We start from the raw sequence: 20,452 nt of genomic DNA on the forward strand, positions 1-20,452 counted from the left end.
CAATTCTGGAAGTGAATTTCCATTTTTAACCTCTTTGGAAAAAATATCCTGGGTTTTTTTCGTGGTTTTTTTCCCCAGCCTTTTGATTTCGCTGCAGCTCCGAGCCTGTTGCTCTGGACAGCCGGGATAAATGGTGCCATTGTTTGGGAGCAGCGGATGTTTTCCCAGCATACTCAGGAACGCACGGGTTAAAGGTTGGGCATTGTTTCCCGGCTGGAAGGGCTCCGGGGGGTGGGATGATGATGGTGATGATGATGATGATGGTGATGATGATGCCGAGCTGCGGCACAGGCCTGGCCAAAATCCCTGGGTGTTACTGCGCCAGCTCTGCCTTTCCCTGCTTCCATCCCCTGCTCGTTTATGGATTGGTTCCTCTCCTCCAAACCCATAAATATTAGAGGGAAACCAGCCAGAAACCACCCAAATCCTAGGGAAAAAAAATCCCGGGAAACATCTTTTCGATTGAAGTGTGTTTCCAAACCTTCCTGGGGTGCTGCAGAGATTTAGAGCAACCCCAGCCCCCTCCCAGCCCCACGAACCCTAAGGCCGAGCTTTAATCCTTTTGTGGACAGCAATCCCGGGCTTTGGGATCACAGCAGTGATGGGATTTCGGTGGCTGCCCGGGGGAGGGGGTGGCAGTGTTTCCTCTGCTCTGCTCCTTCCCCACACCCCTTTTTTTTGAACTGCTAAAGAAACTAAAAATAAATCAAAGAGAGGAACAAGTCAGCTCTTGGGAAAACTTAAAAAAAATGGGTTTGTTTTGGAGAATTCCAGCAGAAAAACTCTGACATGCCCAGGTCATGGCTGGGCCACCAAATCCATGGCAGGGAGGGAGCTGGGATGGGCAGGTGCTGAGGAAGAGGAGGATATTCCTGAAATCCCTGATTCCCCCAGAGGTGAGCTGTCAGTGCTGGGCTGGGAAGTGCAGGTGGCCCTGGGCTCTCCTGGGCTTTGGATGTGGCTGTCAGGTGAATTCCTGGAATTTATTGCGGCTCTTCCATGATCTGGAGGCCCCAGCATCTGCCATCTTTTCCATGGATGCATCCTGGAATCAGCCTGGAGGCTGCCACTCTCCGTGCCATGGGTTTCTCTCTTAATTTTGCTTCCTTTCTTATTTATTCCAGTTTATTTCCCTCTATCAAATGTTTTATTTAGAGCTCCATAGTTCCTCCTGCAGTCTGACCAGGAAAACCCTGTCTGAGTGATGTTTTGTGAGTTTCTGAGCCCACATGGAATAAAAATCCAGTGTGCAAATCCAGGCTCCAGCCCAGAAATAAAGGTTTTATTCTGCTGGGTGGTTCAGCTGGGCTTTACTGGCCCTCAGCCTCAGCCAGGCCTTCAGTTTGCTTTGTAAATCTGTGTTTTCAGCAGGGCCTGACGGCTGCACAGAGCAGTGCTGGGCTCCTCAGCCTCCCCCTGCTTTAATCCACGTTTGTTACCGTTGCTGTACAAGTGGGAGATGTGTCTGAATCACGGATTTTTGAATTTCTGATGAAAAGCAGAGAATTCAGGGGTACCCAGTGCCCGTGCCTGAGGCAGGAGCCTCCCAGTTGCCCCTGGGAACGGGATTTGGCTCCGTGTTCTGGCACCAGGCAGGGCTGAGCTATCTGCTGGCACCAGGGCTCTGGAGATGGTTCCAGGCTCCACACGTGTGAGGAAAATTAAAAAGAAAAAGAGACCTGAGGAGAAAAGAGATTTTGTTGGCTTAGAGATCATCTCTGAGGTGGTGCAGTGGTGGAGCCTGGTGGGTTTTTCAGGGATGTGTCCAGGTGTTGGGATTGATTTTAACTGGCTGTTTTTGAGAGGGATCTGTTGGCAAACCCTGTGCCAGGGAGGTGCTGGTGCCACTTTGGATCAGGCTGGAAGCTCCAGGGATGAACCAGGCAGGGCTGGATGCCCCACCCCTCCCAGGATCCCAGTGAACCCCAGAATTAATCCATAAAATTCACAAAATAATTGGAGGCTTCCTGATGTTTCTTTGGTTTGATCTCAGGCACGGTTTGGAGGCTCCAAAAATCAGCTGATATCATATTTTCCTTAAAAGTGAGTGCAAATTCTGGTGACAAATTATAACTCCAAGGGACAGGCCTTGGGGAAAACCTCAAATTCCATGAAAATCCAGTGTGGAGAAGCATGAGAGCTGCTGGCCTGGCCCCTCCCCATGGAGAATGCTCCAGGCTGGCAGAGCTGAGGAGGCTCCCTGGCACTGCCCCTCGTCCCACAGCGCTGACAATAAAGCAGAGCCTTTGTCAGGGAGTTCTGGGGCCTCCTTCAGACAAGGATCCCAAAAAAAGGCTCTGCCAAGTGCTGGAAAAGCACGTGGGGAGTGCTGAAGCTCAGGGAAGCATCAGCACAGGGAGGCCTTGGGTTCAGCTCATCCCGAAATTTTACAAACTTGCAAGAGCCCTGTGCTGGGAAGGGACTGGTGGGAGAGGTTTATTCCAACACTTGCAATAAAATCAGGGTTTGTGGCATGGAATCACAGAATGACAGAATAATTTGGATTGGAAGGTGCCTGAAAATCCATCCTGATGGGCAGGGACTCCTCCCACTGTCCCAGACTGCTCCAAGCCCCATCCAAACTGGCCTTGGGCACTGCCAGGGATCCAGGGACAGCCACAGCTGCTCTGGAAATCCATTCCAGGGCCTCCCCACCCACCCAGGTGGGAATTCCTTCTTAATATCCCACCCATCCCTGCCCTCGGCCAGTTTAAAACCATTTCCCCTTGTCCTGTCCCATCCTCTTGTAAGGAATCTCTCCCTGATAGTTCTGGCAACTTGACATTCCAAGATCCTGGAATGTACCTCAGTCCCTGAGTGCTCCATGCCCATGATTTTGTTGCCTTGGAGAGCTTTCCTTGAACTCTGCTGGGAATTCAGGGGTTCCTCTCCTCCCTTGGGATTCAGGGTGTTTGGGAGCTGATCCCAGCAGGAAGGGGGAATTCCTCCCCCTCTGGAGCACACCCCAGCCCTGAGGGGGATTTCAGTGGCTCCAGCAATGCTTTTATGCTCAGGAAAGGGGAATTTTGCTGCCTTCTTGTCCTGGAGCCATGGGGCGTGTTCCAAGTGCTCCACACTCCTGTGCCCTATTTCCTGGCCTCACTCAGGGATGATTTCCACCCTTCCATGCCCATCCCAGTGTTTCTGGCAGAGCTGGCTCCGTGTGCTCCCATCCCAGGGACCCCCCAGAATCTGACCTGCTCCAGAGTTTGCTGCTCTGAGCTTTCCCTTACTGCTGGAAAAAGGAATCAGGCTCTTCCCCCTCCAGAGAGGGAGTGGGATCCGCATTCCTGGGGCACATGGAGCTTTTTTGGGATGTTCCAAGCAGAGGGACAGTGGTGGTTGTGGGTTCAGCCCATGGGGAAGGGGCTGAACAACAAAGGGTTTGGTCCCTGTGCTGAGAATCCCAAAATTCATTTCCCTTTTGATATCCCAGTTTCAATCAGCCCTTCCCAGCCCACCCCAAGGGAGCAGGTCCTGGCACTGAGGCCCCCAGATGTGCCCCCAGCTGTGGCTCCAGGAGCTCCCAGCTGTGCTGCTTAGCCAGGTTTGGGGCTTCTCCCGTGGCCTGGAACAGCTCCTGGGTGCAGGGTTTTCCCTGGAGACTGGGATCAGCTCTGGGATCAGCTCTGGGAATGCAGAGCCCTGGAGGGCAGGGCAGAGGTGAGCTGAACGCTGGGATGGGGGATAAAATTGCCTAAAGACTAAAAATATATTTATTCCTGTTTCTATTTTTAGGGTTGTGTCACTTCCTGCCCTTCGGGGTGGCTTTGGGGTCACTTTGCAGGGGTGGGCACAGCAGGAGAGGGCTCAGCCAGGGAGGGGACACGGGGACATCCCCAATGGTGAGGACAGGGTGCTGCAGGACTGTCACACCCCAGGAGGGGACTGGTGACAAATCCCAGCCCCTGCCTCTGGCCACACATCCTTCCCCTGGGGCTGTGCCGTGATTTATTTATTTATTTGGGGTTTGTTTATTGTGTCAGGATCCGTCCTCAGCTGGGAGAGGAAGTGGGTTTAGCAACAGCAGGAAAGGACACTGTGAGTCAGCTGGAGGGAAACTGAAAATAAGGAAATATCCAGAGAACGACTTTGTTTCATTTGGGAATTACAGTTACAAAGCCCCGTCCAGGGACAAGAATGGAATTAAACATTTGTTATTGCTGGTTTTGCCTTGAAAAATCAGAGTAAATTCATGCTGGGATGCATCACTTGGGTGTTGTTGGAGCTGGGAATTTACCTGGAATTTGCATTTGGGCTGGAATGGTGTCAGCATGGCTTGGATATCTCATTAAACATCAGAGAGCAATTAAAATTGTCTGTAGCTGTGTTGCTCCAAAAATCAGGATTTTTCTTGCTGATGTGCCAGGTTTTGGGGAGAAATTGTGGCATAATTCCATTTTCCTGAGGATTCCTTTTGGGAATTCCTGCACTGAGCATGAGCTCTGCTCTCCCTGCAGCTGACCCAGACAAACCCTTCCAGCTGGGATGGGATCCCAGCAGGGACAGAGCGGGATTTGTGTGGCAGGGGGTCGGTGGTGCCCTTGGGAAGCCCCGATCTCCAGGTAGGAATGCTGGAGGCAGAGGCTGCAAGCTCCAGGTCTGTGGGCTCTGAGTCCCCCCAGGAGCCAGGGATGGAATTCTGGGGGATCCCCAGGCTCCCCACTCCCAGGATGGGGAGCAGGGTTAGGCTGGGTGCCTCTGATGCTTAATTCCAATAAATGTAGGAATTTGTGCACTTGGAAGAGCCAGTTTAGCCAGGGAACAGCTCCGTGGGGTCCTTGCTGGTGGGTCTTGCATGGAGTAAAAGTTCCAGCTGGTGGTTCCCATTTGTGGGATGTGAATCCCTGTGGTGGATCCTGGGAATCCCCTGGGATAACTTCCCAGGGGAAAAGCCCCAGGAAGGAAGGAAGGAGGAAGCCCCTTGCTCCCTGCCCGGCAGCACGGCCAGCCTGGGGTTTTGACATCAGACACCGGGATTTTTCCTGCCCTTGTGCAGCCGCTGGAGCTCGGGGTTATTTTTATCCGGCGCTGGCAGTGGCTGGAGAAGGACGCGGATTCCCAGCTCCTCTCCCTGGGGCTTCCTGCCTTTATTTGGGAAAAGCAAGGTGCTGCGGGACAGCGGAGAGGTGCTGGAGGAGCATCCCGGCGGGGAGCGAGCCCTCCATCCCTGCTGTTGGCTGCGGGGCCGGGCCAGGAGTGAGATGTGCGGCCGGGAGCGGGGCCGATGCAGCGGGAGCCGGGAGCGGGGGAGATGAGCCGGGAGCGGGATGATGGAATGGGTGACGTCATCAGGAAAGCATCCCCGCCGCCCGCGGAGGGCAGCTATAAAAAGGTAAAGGGACAAAAAGGGACAGAAAGGAGCCTTTGTGTGCCACCCGGCGGGAATGCTGCGGGTGGGATTCGGGGGCTGGAGCAGGGAGAATCCACGGTTTGTAAAGTGCTGGCACGGGGCAAACCTTCCTCCTTCCTTCTTTCCTTATCTCCTGGTGATAAAATAGCAGGGGAAGCTTCCAAAGGCTTTCTCCTACCTGGAAACCCTCTGGGGTCCAAGACATTTTGTGATGTGACTCAAAAAGTTTTGACTTGGGTTTGCATTTACCCCGGGAAGAAAAAAGGAGATAAACTCACATTTTCTGTGATCCTACGTTGTTTGTAAATCCCAGAATAGCCCTTGAACAGTGCAGAGATAAAATCAGACGCTGCCTGTGGCTCTGGGACTTTAAATATAGTCCTGGTCTGGGCTGGGAATGACAGAGCCTGGCAAAAATAGCCCTGGTGGCCTGGCCCAGTGTCCCAGTGCTCCTGCTGGGTGTCCCAGTGTTTCTGAAGAGTTTGGTGCTGGAGGATGGGTGGGAAGGGATTCCCCCCTCTGCTCCCCTCTCCTGCAGGGCTGGGGATGGGCAGGGCAGGATGGGGATGTGATCCTGCCAGGGCAGGATGTGGAGCTGCTGGAGAGAGGCCAGAGGAGACCAAGGAGATGCCCCAGGGGCTGGAGCCCCTCTGGAGCCAGGCTGGGAGAGCTGGGGATGCTCACCTGGAGAGGAGGAGGCTCCAGGGAGACATCAGAGCCCTGCCAGGGCCTGAAGGGGCTCCAGGAGAGCTGCAGAGGGATTGGGGACAAGGGATGGAGGGACAGGGCACAGGGAATGGCTCCCAGTGCTGAGGGCAGGGATGGGTGGGAGAGTGGGAACTGGGAATTGTTCCCCGGGAGGGTGAAGGATGGAATTCCCAGGGAAGCTGTATCTGCCCCTGGATCCCTGGCAGTGCCCAAGGCCAGGCTCACTGGGGCTTGGAGTACCTGGGACAGTGGGAGGTGTCCCTGCCATGGGAATGGGATGAGCTCTGAGGTCCCTTCCATGCCAAAGCAGGATTATTCCAGGAGTGTGTGACACATTGCCCTTTTCCCTGGAGCAGCCCCTCCAGGGTGTTCCCCTCCCAGGCTCCAGCCCAGGCACTGCTGCCCTTCCGACAGGGAAGGTCGAGGGGAAGAAGGAAAACATCCGCCCCAGATTGTTTTGTTTTCCCCTTAAAAATCAAAAGCTGCTTCTTGTTTAAAATCATTGTGAGAAGTGAATTGTGCTCAGCTCTGCACAGAGCAGAAACACTTTTATTTTTTGGGTCATTGCCAAAATACACATTTAAATACCATGGGGTTATTGTTTCCTTGGAGTTACCTTTGCATTTTGAGGATTTGACCCACTGCTCCTTCTACATTAAGCCAGAATATTTCACAGTCAAAACCCACCTTGCTGTTTCCCTTCTCCATTTACATTTTTTCATTCCCAGCTCTGGATTTTGAGTGCAGCTGTCAGGTAATTTATCCAGAGCCTAAAGTCCAGTTCCCTCAGGTATATTTTATTTCTTACTAACTGCTCCCCATTTTCTAATAACAAACAGGACTCTGGATTTCTTTATGGTTGTTAGCCTGGGCCTGCCTTGGAAAATGGGATATTCCCAGCTCAGTCCTGGGAGCAGAGTTACTGAGAATCCTCATTAGTGACCTGCTGGAGAAAACAAATTGCATGATGATTAAATGTACAGATGTCAGCCTGGGAGCAGTGGGGAACAGCAGCATTAAAACAGATCTGGAGAGGCAGATCCACCAGAAAGGAGGAGAAATGTCCAATCCTGCCTGGATTTAGTGGGAAAGGAGCAGCTTTTGGTGCCCATGGAGGAGGTGGGGATGCTCTGGGGAGGGAGAAGTCCCAGCTGGAGAGGAGGTGGGGATGTGCTGTGGGCTGGATTTCAGCTGGAGCACAAGAAAAATCAGATTTAGAGGGGAAGATGTGGGAGAGGATCCTCTGAGCTGGGAAAGGGGGAATTTCCAGGACTTGATGGAATGTTGGGGCAGTGGCACAGCCAAGGGCACCCTGAGATGGTCAGCACAAGGAGCTGGCACCAACCTCTCTCCTTCTGCTTTCAGTTCATTAAAAATGATTTTCACTCATTTCTCCTTATTTTCTCCCCCTGTTTTTCCCTCCCCAGCAGGGCTGGCAATTTTTAATCCTAAATCTGTCTCCATGTGATTGAAGTATTGATTATTGAGACCAAAAACCAGAATGGTCTGGGTAAAACTTCAGGAACCTGGAGCTCAGCCCAAAGGCTCGGTACCACTTGGTGTCGTGGGGTTTATTTTTATTATTTGAAGGAATTGAAATAAAACGTGTTAGGTTATAAATGAATTATTTTGGTAAGGGATTGGCAAGTTAATGGGCAGGGTAATAATGTGTATAATCAGCACTGGAGCTGGAATTAAATAATTTGTTATTTTAGGTGAATAATTTGCATTTTGTCACACTTCCTTCTACAAAAAAGTGCTTTATTTTTCCTGAGGTGGGATATGGGAAGCACAATTCCATGAATTAACCCCATGAAAGCAGCCCAGCCTTGCCTGCCCTATTTCTTTTTGTTGTGTTTTCTGGATTGGGTTTTAAGTGTTATTTTATAATTAAATGTTTGAGGCTTTCCAAGTGTTCCTTCCATCAATAACTTCCTGAATTTGTTGTCAGTGTTGGCACGTGACCCATTAGTGACAGACAGAGGGGGAGGTTTTGAATCTGGAGCTGAGATTTGCATTTGTTGCACATTGATTGCACAGTTATTGATCAGGGATTCATTGCAAATCGTTTTGTTGACTGCTATTTTAAAACTCCTGTACTTATATTTATGTTGATGTTTATGGTTGTACTTGTGGTTATATTTTTATTTATAATTATACTTGTGTTTGTGATTATATTTATATGTATAAATACATTTTTAAACCCAGGGATAATTTGATGACAATGGTTCAAAATCCATCCCTGAGCACGCTGGCAGGAGAGGGATTTTTGTGGGGTTGGAAGTTGCTCAGGGAAGTGGAAGATGCTGATGGAGGTGGCTGTGTGTGTATATAGGTACAGATATTAGGGAATATACCAGGATATATCGATCAGCAAGTTTGGGGTGCAATCAGATGCCCTTTAGGGTCCTTTCCAACCCAGACCAGGCTGGTTCCATGTGGAGAGAGCTGGAGATTCCCAGTGGGGTGTGCTCTGTGGCTGACCCAAGTGTGGAATGCTTGGGAGATGCTGGACATGCTGAGCCTGGTGGTGGGGCCAATGGGACAAGTCCCCTTCCTGTGCCCTGGCCTGGCCAGAGCTCATCCCTCCTTGTCCCTTCCCAGATCTTCATCCTTCCTTGTGTCCTTTCCAGATCTTCATCCCTCTCCACCCCTCCCCAGAGCCTGATCCTGGTGTCCCTCCCCAGACCTTCATCCCCTGCTGTCCCTCCCCTGAGCCTGACCCTGTCCCTCCCTGCAGGCCCAGAAGAATGAGCGTGAGTCCATCAGGCAGAAGTTGGCTCTGGGCAGTTTCTTCGACGATGGCCCCGGGCTCTACACGAGCTGCAGCAAGAGCGGCAAGCCCAGCCTGTCCTCCCGGTAAGCCAGAGCCCAAATCCCCAGGGCAGCCTGGGAAGGTGGAGCTCTCTGCAGTGGGACACCCCAGGATCACCCCTCACCCTGCCCTTTAACCATCTTCCTGAATTTTCTGTGCTTAGAACGTCCAGATGCAACACCCCTGTGTTATGTGAGCTCTTGTAAATGTGGGGGGAAATTCTCATTTATCAAGGGGTAGGAAGGTGTTTGGGTGTTGAGGGGACAAAGGAAATGAGGTGAAGTTTTCTGAGTTAGGTTTCCTTCAGGTTTTCATTTAGGATTTGGCACAGGGTGCCTGGAGAAGCTCTGGCTGCCCCTGGATCCCTGGCAGTGCCCAAGGCCAGGCTGGACATTGGGCTTGGAGCACTGTCCCATTGGGACAGTGGGAGGTGCCCCTGCCATGGCAGGGGTGGCATTGGGAGGGATTTAAGGTCTCTTCCAACCCAAACCATTTGGGAATTCCAACCTCTGTGATTCTGGAATTGTGATTAATGATTGGAAAAGTGATTAGTGCTCAGGAAGCACCAGAGGATGGACAAAATAAGCTTTAATGTGGCTTCCTGCCTCCCCTCCACATCCGTGAGCTCTGCTCCAGACATGGCTCCCTCCTTGGAGCAGCAGATGGATTCCTCCCTTGGATTTTTAAGGTTTTTGCATCAAATACACTCCAGAAAGTCCTTTTTTTCTTCAGCTGGGTGGAACCCAGGGCACTGGGGAAGCATCAAACACCTCCCATGCTGGGAGTGAAGCTCTACCTGTTGCCATGGGATGGGAGAAGAAAGGAGGCTTAGGGAGGCAGAAACCCAGGAGGAATCCTGCTGCTCCAGGGGAGAGGTGCAGTTGTGGAGTTAAATTGAGCTGCGGATCATTTGAAAGGGAAAACAGCTTTGCTGTGTGTAGTTACAGCTGAACCAGGAGCTGCTGTCTGGTAATTAGAGCAGGGCTCTAATTAATGCAGCTCATCAGGGTTTGGCAGCTGTGCCCCCAGAAATTGCCAGCTGTGCCTGAAGGATTTGGTGGTTGTTAATATTTATAACCCAGGAAAAGTATTCCCTGTTCCAGGACCTGCAGGAACATTTGCAGGATGTTATTCCCATGTTTTTGTATGGAATTGCAGAGTAGGATCATGGGATGCTGGGGTTGGAAGGACCTTAAAGCTCATCCAGTTCCCTGTCCATGGGCAGGGACACTCCCACAATCCCAAACCCTGTCCAGCCTGGCCTGGAACAATTCCAGGGATCCAGGGACAGCCACAGCTTCCTTGCCAGGATCTCACCACCTTCACTTGTTCATTAATAAACAATTATTAATCCTGTTTCTTTTGTGGTAATGGTAACTAATAAACCCCACAGAAATAAATGGAAAATAGGAATTTGCTGTTCCTAAGGAGCAATACAAGCTCCCAGCACACTGGGAATGAGGAATAACAGGATTTGGGGAGTTATCCATCTCCAGCAGGTGGGGATGGATTGGGACCTCTCACCTGAGCTTTTCCTTTCTCTCAGCCTGCAGGATTCCCTGATCCTGCATCCAGAGAAAATCATTCCTGGAGAGGGGAATGTGGGTGGGGTTGATCAGTCCCAATCCAGCAGTGGAGCAGGGGGAGTCTGGAAAACACCAGAACAAACTCTCATGTTACAGGAGTGTCTTGGAAACAAACTGTGAATAAATAATTCCTACAACTGACAAAATATTTTATAATATATTATAATATATGTTATTTATATCTTTATACATTTCTCTGTAATTTTTCATTCATTATTTCTTGTAAATAATTTTTGTGGGTTTTTATAGTAACATATTTCATATCTTTTATTGTATTTTATAGATTTTATTTAATCTGAATAATCAAAAATAATAATGACATTCTGAAATAACAACCATAAAAAATAACCAAGAGTCCCTGCAATGTGGGGGTAATTCTGCAGTTTATCAGTAGATGGTGGTAGAAGCCCTGTGACACTGAGCAGCTCCCAGTGCCACGCTGTGGCACTCCCAGCCCCAGGGGACAGCAGTGTCACCTGTCCCTGTGCTCGCCCAGGTTACAGAGTGGGATGAACCTGCAGATCTGCTTTGTCAACGACAGCGGCAGTGACAAGGACAGCGATGGCGATGACAGCAAGACAGAGACCAGCCTGGACACGCCCTTGTCACCCATGGTGGGTCTGGCACCTCAGCCTGCAGCAGGACAGCCACAGGCCATCCCTGAGGAGGCTGATCCTGTTAAAGCAGCAACCCCAAACCCCAGAGCAACATTTACAGCCCTCAGTAAATGTCAGATGCTGAGGGACAGATAAGAAACCTCACCTGCTGCTGTAGAGTTGATGCCTTCATGTCAAATTTCCCCCTTTCCCTTTCCCTTTCCGTTTCCTGCATTCCTTTTTGGATGCAACACTACAGCCCCAAGTGTTTCCCTCCACTTTAACCTTTCAACACCTTCTGATCTGCTGGGCTCCTCCTTCCCTGTAAAGCCAAGGAGGCCTAGCTGGGAATCACTCTGATTTTTAAAGATAATCCTGAGGATTAAGATAAAAAATAAATCCATGCCTTTCACAGTTTCTGTAGGAAGAAAAGCCACAGAAATAGGTCAAACTTTGCTGTGGCTTCTTTGCTTCCCCAGAGCAAGCAGAGCTCGTCCTACTCGGACAGAGACACGACGGAGGAGGAGTCGGAGTCCCTGGATGACATGGATTTCCTCAGCAGGCAGAAGAAGCTCCAGGCTGAAGCCAAGATGGCCTTGGCTATGGCCAAGCCCATGGCCAAGATGCAGGTGGAGGTGGAGAAGCAGAACAGGAAGAAGTCGCCGGTAGCAGATCTCGTAAGTGGGGCTGGGGATGAGGCAGGGGTGAGCCCAGCCCTGGACATCCACACCTCTGGTGGCTCTGGCTCACAGGGATGGGAGAGGTGGGCAGGAGGGGTGGAGAAGGGGTTGGAAGGAGAAATGGGAGCAGGGAATGAGGTTCTGCCTTGACGCTGCTCATGCTCTGAGCTGGAGCCTGTTCATCCCATCCTGGAGCACTCCTGCCTTGGCCTAGGGCTGTCACCACCACCCTCACCCCCAGTTCCGTCAAATATTCCTGCTCCCCTGGGAGGCAATTCCATCAGATATTCCTGCTCCTGCTCCACTGGAACCAATTCCATCCGATATTCCTGATCCTGCTGCCCTGGGAGGCAATTCCATCAGATATTCCTGCTCCCCTGGGAGCCTTAGGCCCAGGTTTGTGCTGATGGCTGGACTCCATTTGCTGGAGTCGTTGCTGCCTCTTTGTGAGGGGGGGATGCAAAGCTGAGGGGACAAACTGCTCAGAACTAGAAGTAATGGGAAGAAAACAGTAAAATATTGGAAGGAAATGGTAAAATACTGGAAGGAAGCAGTAAAATATTGAATATTTCTTTCCAGCTGCCACATATGCCTCATATAAGTGAATGCCTGATGAAGAGAAGTTTAAAACCTACTGACCTAAGGGACATGACCATTGGGCAGCTACAGGTGATAGTCAACGACCTGCACTCACAGATAGAAAGTAAGTGGTAATTGCTTAATTATTCGGAGTCTGCCTGCTTTAATTAAGAGCAGTTCTCTGGGATAAATATAACTACTCCTCATGGAAAGGGCTGTCCGGCCTGGCCCAGCTGCCCAGGGCCGGGCTGGAGTTGCCATCCCTGCAGGGATTTCAAGCCCTGTGGATGTGGCACTTTTGGGGACAATCCCCAGCTGGGCTCCCCAGGACACCCCAAACTCAGGCCCTTTTCCCCGGCTCAGGCTTGAACGAGGAGCTGGTGCAGCTGCTGCTGATCCGGGACGAGCTGCACACGGAGCAGGACGCCATGCTGGTGGACATCGAGGACCTCACCAGGTGAGGCAGGGACTGCTCTCCCCTCACAGCTCCCCATTTTACCCTCACCAAGTGAGGCAGGGACTCCTCTCCCCTCACAGCTCCTGGTTTGCCCTCACCAAGTGAGGCAGGGCCTGCTCTCCCCTCACAGCTCCCGGTTTGCCCTCAGCAGGTGAGGCAGAGACTGCTCTCCCCTCACAGCTCCCGGTTTGCCCTCACCAAGTGAGGCAGGGACTGCTCTCCCCTCACAGCTCCCGGTTTGCCCTCACCAAGTGAGGCAGGGACTGCTCTCCCTCACAGCTCCCATTTTACCCTCACCAAGTGAGGCAGGGACTGCTCTCCCTCACAGCTCCCATTTTACCCTCACCAGGTGAGGCAGGGACTGCTCTCCCCTCACAGCTCCCATTTTACCCTCACCAAGTGAGGCAGGGACTGCTCTCCCCTCACAGCTCCCCGTTTGCCAGCAGCAGCGCCTGGGGCTTTTCCTGTCAAAATCTTGGGATTGAAGCTTTTGCCACCCTGGATTTTGGGAAGGAATTGTTCCCTGGGAGGTGGGGAGGCCCTAGGGTGGATTTTCCAGGCTGCTCCCTGGATCACTGGAAGTGCCCTAGGCCAGCTTGAAAGGAATCTGTTTTTGCCATCAGGAAGGCTGGAAAAGGAGGAGAACTTTGGAATCACTTAAATATTAATATGTAATAATATTCTATATTATATATATTTTACATAACTATAAAATAATGTAGATATTATAAATAGCAATAATAATATATATTACATAATATATAAAATTATCTTATTTTTACATAAATGTATAATAATATAATACATTACAATAATATAATATGCTATAAATAATATATATATAATTATATAATATATATAATAATATAGAATTATATTATATATTTATTATCTATTATATATAATCTGATTTGTTATATATAATACTATTGTATATATAATCTATTACATAATATAAAGATAATACAGTTTTGGGCTATGTAATAATTAATAATAATAATTATTATAATTGATAAGACAAAAAGCCTTGCAAAATATGGGCAGGTTCCCTTAAGGGCTCCATCTCCTGGCAGCAAGTCTCAAGGGCACTTTTAGGATAATTAGGGATGGGCTTCAGGAATATAAAATACTCCCAAGTACTCTGAATATTTCATTCAGAAATGCAAAGATTGGGGATGAAAGGAGCTGGAAAAGAAGAGGCCCTGGGTAGTGTCAGCACACCAGGACTGTGATTCCCAACTGAAGCATTAGGGCTGGGAAAAGAAAGGAAGATCAGGTGGGGAAGTTGGGGATGGGAGCTGGAGCTGAGTCAGTGCCCCCACACCTCCTGGGTTCTCCTTTCCTCTGGAGGTGCTTGGCTTCCTCCCTGCAGCTCCTGGCACTTTCAGAAATGGCAGCTTTGGGGATGCTGGGGCACTGGCTGTACCCATGTGCTATCTGGGGGTTTTGAGGTTACCCTCTCTGTTTCTGGGGGGTGAAGGTGCTGGCCATCCCTGTGGGAAGGGCAGGAAAATCCCAGGAGCGCCAAACCAAACCCCAAAGGGGCTCCCCTGGCCCTTCACCCGCCCTCCTGCCAGGAGGAGATCCGGAAAAACTCAGTGTTTTTCTGTGGGAAAGCACAATTCCCAGCTGGGTGCTGGAGCAGGGGGTTGGGTTTTCCAGCTTTTCCTTGGAAAACAGGGACTAACAGCCCCCTCCTGCCCCCAGGCACGCCGAGAGCCAGCAGAAGCACCTGGCAGAGAAGATGCCAGCCAAGTGAATCCCTCCTCCTGCCTCTGTCCTGTCCAGGGAGTTCCAGTGTTGCTCATTGACCATGTCCCAAGCTTTCTGTCTGGTGATTGGCCTCTGCTTCTTAATTTATTTTAATTTTTTTACTTGTGCCACTAAATATCAGGCATTTTAATAATAATAATATTATTATTATTATTACAGAAACAAAGAGAATTGTACAGTACTTATAACATTATAAATCATGGGCGAGAAGAGAGGGTAGTTTAACTTTATTTTTTGGTTGTTTAGAGATTTTTTGGGTTGGATGATATTTTACCATTGACTACTTTTTTATTCCTCACTGTAGTTTTGAAATAAAGAACCTGTTCTTGAAGGTGCTATACAAGTCAACAAAAAATCCATGCCTGCCTCGTAGTGACGTCGTAGCTTTCAGTAATCTGTACATTTTACTCAGTTCTCAGCATTTTGGGGAATGTTGACTACCTGACATTCATTTTAGGTGTGCTATTAACACTCGGTGGGGTGCAGAGAGTTGGAAGTTTTCTGTATAAAGCTGTAAAATAAAAATTACCACCATTGTTTCCTATGACACGTCTGTTTGTTGCCAAGGGGGTGGATTTGCTGGTGGATCCTCCAACTAAATGTGTAAAAAACCTTATTTTTTTGTCTTGCTGATCACATGAAACTGAGAGAAGAGAGGGGTTTTGTAGAGTTATTTATGCGTAAGTTCCTAATTCTGTTTCACATGGATTCTTCTGTAACACTGAGCCCTGAATTTGTGCTGGTTGGAAGCAACAGACACACACCCCAGGTGGGTTTTTTATATTTTATTGTCTGGGCTGAACATTTAAATCAAATTCTAGGAATAAAAAGAATAATCTATGTTAAAAAATGGGCAGCAAATTAAATGGATTAAATGTGGAATTCCTCACTCTGCCTGGAGAGGGGACACTGGGACACAATAAATTTGTCTCCATCCCTCTTTTATTGGATTTAAAGCTGGAAGAACCCAGCCAGCCCTTCCTAAGTCCCAGCCTGGTGCTCCCTGCAGCTTTTTGCCTTTTAATTCTCATTTCCTTGAGGGCAAATCCATCCCAGCCAAGGCTCTGCCTGATGACTTATTCAGGGTGTTTGCAAAAGGCCTCAGCTGCATTAAAATTTCATCCCCTGACAGAAATAACTTTTATTAAAGCACTTTTTTCTTTCATTAAATGACTTTTTTTCCCCTTTTTTTTTCAGAAAGGGCAGGGTTGGAAGGAGCCCTTGGAGGGGTTTGGGGGTTGGTTTAATTTAGGGAGCAGGGATGGATTAATTTACTAAGAATTTAGCAATTGGATGGATTAGGAGCCCTCACCTGCAGCCCAGGAAAAAAAAGTCAACCCTTTTCTTCTTATTTTTAAATCCATGCAGAAAATATAGAGAAATATTGGGGTGTTGTTTTCCCTGCAGCTCTTGGGGGCGCTGCCTGCACATGGGGAGAGCTGCTGGGTTTAAATGTTCCCTCTAAAGGTTAAATTTTCCCTCAAAACCCCCAGATTTGCAGTGTGTGACCCCAAAAGCTCTGCATGGATGCGCTGCCTCTCTGGGGCTCAGGGAGCAGCTGCCTCCTGCTGCTTCTAAAGCATGAAAACCCCAAATACACAAAGTTTGCTCTCAGCTTTAAGGGAAAAAAAATACCAAAAAAAGGAGCAAACAATCCCCTGGGTGCTCCTGGGGAATCCCACAGTGCCCTGGCACCCTCCAGCTCTGGAGCACCGGGATGAGGCAGCCTGGCAAGGCTGGAATTCCATCCCTTGCCAAGTGCCTTGGACTTGCTGGAGAGAATTTGTTCTCCCACTCACCCACTGCTGGTTTCCCCCTCCTGTCCTGGGGGAATTGTTTTTTTCCAGGAGAAAATCCTGCTCTGGCTCCTGCTGTGGGTGATGGCAATGCTGGAACTGATGGATTAAAGGATAATTCTGAAACACAAGGATCTGGTGTGCTTTCTGAGCAAGGTTTTGGTTTTGTGTTTTATTCCTGGCTCTTGGTCCCACTTGGAGCCTCCTGCACCCTCCTGGGTGGGTTTTTGATTCCCAAAAAAGCATAAACCCTCTCCCACAGGATGCCAGGCTGGGAATTGTTTTCCAGCTGGTCTCCAACCACAACATTCCTTAATATTTTTAAGTCTCACCCTAAACCCACCTGTGTTTCAAGAGCCTGAAATGCTGCATTAAATCAAGCACAACCCCCAAATCCTCCTCCTACCTGAGGCAAGGTCCTGCTGATGGGAATTCCAGCACCCCTGGGAACTGGGGTGAGCTTTATGAGCCAGCTGCTTCCTGGCAGGGAAGCCCTGTGGTCTGGGTCCCCCTTTTGGGGATTTTCTGCCCTTTTTTTGGCTTCTCCTCTCCAGCAGCTCCGGGGTGTGCTGAGCAGCATCTCCCTGGACACAGAGGCACCACCATGGGCTGGGAGCATGGAAAAGAGGGGAAGCTGTGGTTGTTCCATCCCTGGGAGTGCCCAAGGCCAGGCTGGACAGGGCTTGGCACAGAGGAAGGTGTCCCTGCCATGGGCAGGATGGAATGGGATGATTTTAACATCCCTCCCAACCCAACCCATTCCATAATCCCATCCAAACCACACACACGGCCTTTTACTCTTCATTTTCACCCTCAAAGAGAAGCACTAATGAGCCTGTGATAACAAAGGCAGGCTCAGACGGGACACTTTGGGGTGGGGGGATGCTCCCTCCATGTGGCCCCTGTCCCCAGCCCATTCCAGGCCATCCCTGTTCCTCACACCCTGCCCGGGAGGGTGCACAGCTCCCAGATGTTCCCTCTCCAGAGCAAAGCCACCCTGCAGGCCTGGGGGGCTCCCTGGGCTGGAGCTGACGTCCCTCCCCTTCCCCGCACATCCCACGCCTCTCGCCAGGCAGTTTCTCTTCCCTCTTCCCATAAACCAAAGGAAAGCCTCAAGTGCAGGGCTCTCTTCCTCCTCTGCTGCTCCAGGGGTGAGCAGGAACATCTGTGTGCCCGCAGCACAGGGAACTTTCCAATTCAAATGGGATCAAACCGGCTAAAATCTGCTTTTGCAGTCCCTTGGTGGGATCAGCCCTTCCCTCTTCCCTCAGATCAGCTCCTTCCCAGGGGGAAAATATCATTTAAAGTCTCTTGGCTGTGGAAGAGGAAAAAAAAAGGATGGATGGAATAGGATTTATCCCAATTATTGGTGGTGCCACAGGTTCTGACCCATCCCAGCCTGTCCCGCTCTGTGGATTTTTGAGTCTGATGCCAGGCTGGGATTGCTGATGGAGAAATTGCCATGGAGGGCTGGGAGCAAAGCCCAGGCACAGCCTCCCAAGGGAAGCATTTTTGGGGAAGAAACTCACCTTAAATGGAGAGTGAAGCATCCTCATCTGTCTGAAAGATGGGAATTACAGTTTAACATGGATCTTGGGGCTGTTCCAGGCAGCTCAGCTCAGCTCAGCTCAGCTTGGCTCTCCTCTGCTTCCAGGCAGGGCTGTGGGGGAAGGAATTTTCCCAGGTGTTCTCCCAGGTGGAGCTGGGGAATCCCACAGCACTGGGATGAGGCAGCCTGGCAAGGCTGGAATTCCATCCCTTGCCAAGTGCCTTGGACTTGCTGGAGAGAATTTGTTCTTCCACTCACCCACCACTGGTTTCCCCCTCCTGTCCTGGGGGAATTTGGTTTTTCCAGGAGAAAATCCTGCTCTGGTCTCCCTGGCTCTGTGTTCCACCATGGACAAAGGGCTGACACCCAGACACCAATTAGGGAAAGTCCCACTGGGTGCTGAGGGAATTCTGCTGGAATACCCCAATAACCCCTCATGGCTCAGGGAGTGAGCCAGAGCAAGGACCAGAGCTGGAACGGGGCTCTGCACTCCCAAACCACACAGAGATGGAATTTTGGGAGTGGGGAAGGGATCCCCATTGCTGGAGCTCTGGATGCTGAGAGTTTGAGACTTTCTGTGCTGGCAGACTCTGACTCCCAGGAGAGCACTGCATTGACCTGAGGCTGTGGAGAAGGACCCCAAAATGGGATGATAACAATAGAATTATAATTATTTACTTAATTAAAATGTCCAATATCACAAAGTAGAAAACTTGAAGTTTAAAGTTTTAGAATATAATGATCTATACAAAACAAAATAAGAGTTTTAAACCAGAAACTGGTCCTTCTTCTTTACCTTCTTCTCCCTTTTTCTTCATAAGTTTGAGTTGTATTTTGTAATTAAACAGAAAAGTCTGCATTGAGGACTTTAGGTGATTAATTATTAAGTTAAAAATAAAAATGATTTAAATGTAATTTCTTAGTTAGATAGTTTAACCTTAAAAAACCTTATAACAAAAGATTGTTAACCATTTTGTACCTTGTTAGTGAAGAACTACAGAACTCACTGCCTGTAGGACTGTAACATAAATAAAAGCAATAACACCTAAATCTAAACACAATCATCTCAAGCACCTTCAATCCCAATCTTGGGAAAAAATCCTGAAGAAATAAAAAAAAATTGATTGAAAATAAAGACTGAAAAATTTTTTCAATCTTAAAGATAGGAAAAAAGCCAGCACCCCATCCCTGTGTCAGACCCCTCACCCTGCACCTTGGGAAGGGAGGGGACTCAGCCCCTGTGTCCGTGGCCAGGGAGGGGCTGGGAGATGCCACCAGGGCTGGGCAAGCATTTCTGGGCTGCTCCAGCAGCTCAGCCCACTGGGAATGGTTTGGGATTCCCCCCAGCTGGATGGGAGACACCTCTGGATATGGCATAAATGGGATTTCCCCTCCAGGCTGGGCTGTGTTTCTGTTGAATGTTTATGTTTGGTGTATTCCTGGTGGGTTTCTGTTCACAGCCAGCTCCAGCTGGGGAAATGCCCTGAGCTCTGCAGCTCCTGGTGCCCAGCTCACAGGATTTGAGTGAAACCCTTTTCATTTTCTGCAGCATTTGCAGGAAATGCAGGGGTTGTTTTTGCCAAGGGATCTACAGAGCAGGGGGGATCTCCCAGGCCCTGCCAGCTCCTCCTGGGCAGCAGCTGCCCCTGGAAGGAGAGGGAGCCCAGGCTGCCCCACATCCTGGGATGGGGAAACCAGGGGATTCCTGGGCCCTCTGTGGGAGCCACGGCACCCAGAGCAGACCTAGGTGCCCTCCCCAGCTCCAGGAATCATCCCAAAATCAGGAATCATCCCAAAATCATGGAATGGTTTGGGTAGGAAGGGAAATCTCACCCCATTCCCATGGCAGGGACACCTCCCAGTGTCCCAGGTGCTCCCAGCCCCAGTGTCCAGCCTGGCCTTGGGCACTGCCAGGGATCCAGGGGCAGCCCCAGCTGCTCTGGAATTCCACCCCAGCCCCTCCTCATCCTCCCAGGGAAGGATTTCCTCCCAAATTCCCAGCTATCCCTGCCCTCTGGCAGTGGGAATCCATTCCCCCTCTGGCTTTCCTGCAGCTTTCGCACTCCTTCTTTCAGTGGGAAGGACTAAAGGTCCCTTCCCCACCTTCCCCACAGAGCTCTGGCAGCTCTAACCTGCTTTAGGGCAGCTCCTCCTTTCCCTCATTGCACTAATTCCCTTTTTCCCCTCACCAAGGCACAGCAAACCCACAACATTTGGCCCTGGGGGGTGAATTCCTGCCAGGAGAGTGCCCAGCCTGCAGTGAAATCCCGGGCACAGCATTCCTGGGGTCACTCCTGCCAAGCCCATGGCCCTGGGACAGGAGTCCAGGGAATTCTGTGCCCGTGGGTCACCCCAGAACTCCTCAAGCTCTCCAGGCTCTGAGCTCTGCATCTCCTGGGTTTCCTCAGCTGCTGGCCTGGCACAGCTTCCCCAGGAATGGAGAATTCCATCATTAATGGCACTTAGCAAATTATGGTACCTCAAAGAAATGCTGAAATAAATCTCCCTGATCAGCTCCTGCACATCCAAGATCGAATTTCTTTCTTTTCTCCACCTGCAA

General features: G+C 50.0%; 1 protein-coding gene across 3 annotated transcripts in view; it reads left to right on the forward strand.

Moving 5' to 3' along the window:
* Positions 1–15,091, forward strand: part of SCHIP1 (schwannomin interacting protein 1) — a 35,311-nt gene extending 20,220 nt beyond the window's left edge. For 2 of the 3 annotated variants that reach the window (XM_050978092.1, XM_030227107.2), the window contains exons 2-7: positions 8,802–8,920; positions 10,959–11,076; positions 11,538–11,735; positions 12,318–12,441; positions 12,681–12,774; positions 14,482–15,091. In XM_050978092.1, the coding sequence (XP_050834049.1) occupies positions 8,802–8,920; positions 10,959–11,076; positions 11,538–11,735; positions 12,318–12,441; positions 12,681–12,774; positions 14,482–14,533 (705 nt within the window). In that variant the 3' untranslated portion in view covers positions 14,534–15,091. Of the gene's footprint in view, positions 1–5,027; positions 5,336–8,801; positions 8,921–10,958; positions 11,077–11,537; positions 11,736–12,317; positions 12,442–12,680; positions 12,775–14,481 lie in introns of those variants that run through there. The other variant, XM_030227106.2, reaches the window with a different exon arrangement.
* The last annotated feature ends 5,361 nt before the right edge of the window (positions 15,092–20,452 follow it).

This window comes from Serinus canaria, chromosome 9 (assembly GCF_022539315.1).
Source record: "Serinus canaria isolate serCan28SL12 chromosome 9, serCan2020, whole genome shotgun sequence".
Classification (NCBI taxonomy): domain Eukaryota; kingdom Metazoa; phylum Chordata; class Aves; order Passeriformes; family Fringillidae; genus Serinus; species Serinus canaria.